Genomic DNA, 5000 nt, shown 5'->3' with positions numbered 1-5000 from the left:
TATTATTGGCTGACGGCATACGGTAAATAATATATAAGATGTACACAGGATTCAAGAATCAAGAAACGACACATACATCACTTCATTGGAACTTTTTACTTTCAAGTTTTGTAAAAAAAAATTATAGCAAATACTAATCATTATCCTCGGAGTTGTCGGCTGCACTCGTAGTTCTTCATGCTTAGTCCCAGTCTGCTTGCAATTCTACATTTGTACAGACCATTTTTTTTGTAATGACATCACTATCTTTATATGGTTTAAAGTCTTGTATTTGTTAGCCGCATGATACTGTATTGTTTATGTTTCTTTGCCTTGGGCGTCTTGTCTGATATCAACACAGTGCAAATTGATCACGGAATCCATTTTGGGGTTATGCAAGTGGGCGTTTTTCCAAACTTTTTTCTTTCTCTATGTGTGTGTGTGTGTGTGTGTGTGGGGGGGGGTGATGATGCACACACAGAGAGAAGACGACAAAGAAAAAAAAAGGAAAAAAAAGGTGAAGAAAGAGAAGGTGAAGAACAACGAAGAGGAAGAAAATGTAGTGCATTTGCTCGGTTCTTAACTCACTCCCCTTTCACAAACCCAAGTCTTACTCCGTTGCTCTTCCCTCTTTACCCTTTTCACTACCATCCTGTCTTACCTCTGACATCAAACACATTTTATCTTAATCGTTAAATCCTTTTTACCTTTATCACCACAATACTTTACCATAGTGCCAAGCATAGTGCCATATGACCTTTAATGTCTAGCACATTTATTTGTCTTAACCATAATGATGTACTGTACGTGTGCAGTTGGCGGTAACAAACCCAAGACATATACGCAGCATTGTAGCAGATGCACACTTCGGAACCCGGTTGTAGATGATGACATGAGGATCCACTGGCTTCAGATGCAAATCTTGAAGGAAAATAATTGTTTCAGGTTATTGGCATAGTAGATATTTAACTTTCACGGGAATACGACTATTCTACAGCAGATGGGATTCTACAGAAGAGGAGAGAAGGGTGTAAAGATATGAAATCACTACGACGACACTTGTGAGAGACACTTATCATTCCATTAAACCAACATCTATACATTCACAAACATCAGTGTCGAAAGTGAACTAATATTCTGAATAGTGTAGTTTATTGTAACCTTCAACTGTTTATACCACTGTTTATTGCATCCTAACACTCCTATATCAGATCTTGTTTCGAACATTCACAATTCGTTACCCATTATCTGATATCTGAGAACATTTTGCTACGATCTATTCCTACATCACTAAACCCATTGTTACAGTTATAATGTACAGTCACGGTCAAAACTTGTTGAACATGTTTCGAATTCTGTTTCGAATATCCGCTGGATACCATACTTTTTGTATAGGATAAGACAGATTCGAAGCCTCAATTCATTAATAGACTTTTAACCGCCACTATAACTGCAGCAGGTTTTAACAGACAAGCTTTCCTACTCACATTACCTCATCCGATTATACTTACTGTTATCGTTTCCTTGTGTTGGCTGTTCCAGGAACTCACTCCTCTGTTCCAATAATCTCACTGAAGTATTAGTAAGTGATGCCGCATGAGGCTCTGAGGGTATTGTAAGGTCCTGGAACCTAGACTCTGGGTACTTGGCAGGGTCCTTAGGCACGGATGAGGGTGTGAATAAAACAGGTTCTTCTGGCTTGTACTGGGGTAACGTGGCAGGGTCTTGATGGTCCGACTGGAGGATCGTGGCAGGGTCCTGAGGCGCAGATGGGCTGTGCGTTGCAAAATCCTCAGGTTTGGGTTGAATTAACGTGGCAGGGTCTTGATGGTCCGACTGGAGGATCGTGGCAGGGTCCTGAGGCGCAGATGGGCTGTGCGTTGCAAAATCCTCAGGTTTGGGTTGAATTAACGTGGCAGGGTCCTGAGCTACGGATGGGCTGTGCATTGCAAAATCCTCAGGTTTGGACTGAGATAACGTGGCAGTGTTCTGACACATGGACTGGCACAATATCATGAACTCTTCGGGTTTGGGATTGTAGGGTCGAACTAAGTCCCGAACCAGGGGCAAACGGGCGAAACTGTCCCTTAGGATAAATGTTAATATGAGGGGGAAGAAGCAGAGGGTAGCCACCCCCATGGTCAAAAGGATGAACAAAGCTCTTGTCGTTTCCATCTTCATCTACACTTCTGGAATAATATTGGCGACATATAAGTTATCACTGTAACAGAACCATCAAGGAATCCTCCTATCTATATGAATTCCATCTTATTAAGCATTACCATTGTCTCCTATGAAGTAATCGTATGCGTGCTAATTGGTCGATTTTTTGTCATCATGATTACCCGAAAAAAATTATTTACTGTGTAGGTTTCTTATGAAGCAGAGGTTCGAATGATTAGATTTTGAGATTACGCCGAGCAGGTGAGTAGAGGGCGAAAATTTAAGGTATATTTATGGGAGAGAGTAGATGTTTGAGTGAGATTAAGGTCAACAAGGTTAGGTAATAGTACATGTTAAGGAATATACAACTGAATCACGTATAGCCTACTTGCTTTTTTTTTTATCATGACTAGCTATATCAGATATCTCACAGCACACTCTTATTGGCTAAATGTGCTGACGTCATTTGTTCCACCCCATTTTATGACCCAACAATTTGTGTGATACTTTATAGTGTTATTTTAGTGCATTTTCTTTAAAAATGGCTCAATAATAACATTATTAAAAACTCGAAAACTAAAACAAGAAAAAATAAAGAAAAATGAAAATATTGAATATTTGTAATGAATGAAAGTGATGAGGCGGGGCTTTGGACAGAAGTTGCCAACCAGGATTTTTAACAAGATGGAGTGATTATACCTGTGTAAACTGACCTTTGATGATGATGATGATGATGATGATGATAAGATAAGGATACTAATAATGATAATAATGATAAATAATATAGTTGTAATAATAATGATTATGAAATCTATAGTGATAATGATATTAACAACAAAAATGATAGCAATAGCTACGAAACTTAATAATGACGACGATGATAATATGCAACAAAGATAATAAACATAATACTGTGAGATATGATCATTACAGTTATATATAATACTAACAAATTTTAGTAATGATTACAAAAGCATAGAGAGCATCATATGTGATTATGAGGTGCATCTAAATATAACTTTTTTCAAAATCAGTACTTTTATTTTTCTAATCATGTGAAAGTATCATATATGGTATTTTGATTTTAAAGGTTAAAGATAATTCCAGTGCAGCATAAGGAACATATTCAGTGCAGTTTCTTTGATATGTAATTAAAGCTTAATATCAACCTTACGAGATTAGGAGGAAAAAGCGATTACATTCATTGAACATCTTGCCTTGTAGCACCATTCGCTTTCATTCGGTGATGTGCTTCTAGAAGGCAGAGGATTAGTGGAAGAAAGGACGTGTGTGTGTGTGTGTGTGTGTGTGTGTGTGTGTGTGTGTGTGTGTGTTTGTGTGTGTGTGTGTGTGCGTGTGTTGTGAATAACCACCATCATGTTACTGTTCTTACTGCTATGATTACCACAATTAAAATAATATTGTATGTTATATGATCATGTACTGTATATGTGTATATTATGTCTATACACGCACGTACATTGCACACGTACACAGGAGTTCAAGCTTCATTAGAATGGCTTACTCTGATAATGTATAAGGAATATTAAGGTGTAGAGAATAACCCGTAAGATTTGAATAACAATCAGAAATAAGGAACAAGGTTCTTCTCTCTTGAGCCTCGGTCACAACCGACCGTAATTCCACTCTACGGCGTTTCTACGAAAAAAAGGAAACGCCAAGGAACTCACGGGCCACGAGCTTTCTTGCGAAATCTTGAGCTCGCAGACTGCTCGTAGCCCACTTCCGGCTAGCACACGCTGAACCGGTTCCAGTATCAACCTGGAAAAAAATCCCGTTAACACGTCTGATGGTTTTCCGTCATGCAGAAAAGCCTCTAAGGCTTCCAGAGAAGAGCCACGGACGCACGTTGTCCTTGCGCCCGACACAAGGAACACGTGAGGAACACTCGGGTCAAACGTGCGTTGTTGTTGTTTCTTTCTTTCGTTTAGTTTTTCCTTTCTTTTTCTTTTTTCGTGGAAATAAAACCATTTATCCGCACGCACGCCGCCGCAAGGTGGACGCTAATCGACCGCAAGTTTACCGCGAGTGCGAAATGAGACGGGCGCACCACAACCTACGAAATGAACAGGACGACCGAGCATCGCTGGATATAAAAAGGTGTGCTCAGGCCGCGCGTTTCACTCATTTCACAAATAAAAGGAACACACGTCTCTCCCTTACTCGCGAAGGGATCCACACATGTCTCTCCCTCATGCAAGGGTAACATATGTCTCTCCCTTACTCATGAAAGGAAGCATATGTCTTTTTCTCTCACTCACGAAGGGAACATACATGTCTCTCCCTCGCTCATGAAAGGAAGCATATGTCACCCTCACACACACGAAGGGAAAACACACGTCTTTCCCCCACTCATGAAAGGAAACACATATCTCACCCTCACTCACGAAGAGAACACACATGTCTCTCCCTCACTCATGAAATGAAGCACATGTTTCTCACTCATTAAAGGAAGGGTATGTCTTTCCCTCACTCTCCCTCATTTCTTTCCCTCACTCATGATAGGAAGCTCATGTCTCTCCCTTACTAATGAAGGGAACACCTACGTCTCTCCCTCACACTTGAAAGGAAGTGTATGTCTCACTCTCATGAAAGGAACACACAAGTATCTCCCTTACTCGGAAAAGTAAGCACATGCCTCTCATGACAGTAATACGCATTCCTACTACTCTTTACCACACACTCATTAGAGTAAGTGTGCCTGTTGCGGCTGTCGCAAAACTGCCAAACGTCCTCCTTACTATCTCTGCGAGGCACGCGCGTGGATGAGAAAATACCGTCTGGTATTCTGTTTTTCTACTTTTCTTTTTTTTTCTTGCCGATTTTGATGAAACATG

General features: G+C 40.1%; 1 protein-coding gene across 1 annotated transcript in view; it reads right to left on the bottom strand.

Moving 5' to 3' along the window:
* The window catches only part of LOC113829950 (heparan sulfate 2-O-sulfotransferase 1), a 17333-nt gene that overhangs the window by 6975 nt on the left and 5358 nt on the right, over positions 1-5000 (bottom strand). The window contains exons 2-3 of the mRNA XM_070136076.1: positions 1491-2168; positions 810-900 (exon numbers count right to left, since the gene is read on the bottom strand). Coding sequence (XP_069992177.1) covers positions 810-900; positions 1491-2160 — 761 coding nt within the window. The 5' untranslated portion in view covers positions 2161-2168. The remainder of the gene's footprint in view (positions 1-809; positions 901-1490; positions 2169-5000) is intronic.

The sequence above is a fragment of the Penaeus vannamei genome, chromosome 21, assembly GCF_042767895.1.
Source record: "Penaeus vannamei isolate JL-2024 chromosome 21, ASM4276789v1, whole genome shotgun sequence".
Taxonomy (NCBI): domain Eukaryota; kingdom Metazoa; phylum Arthropoda; class Malacostraca; order Decapoda; family Penaeidae; genus Penaeus; species Penaeus vannamei.
This window is presented reverse-complemented; position numbering and strand designations above follow the sequence as displayed.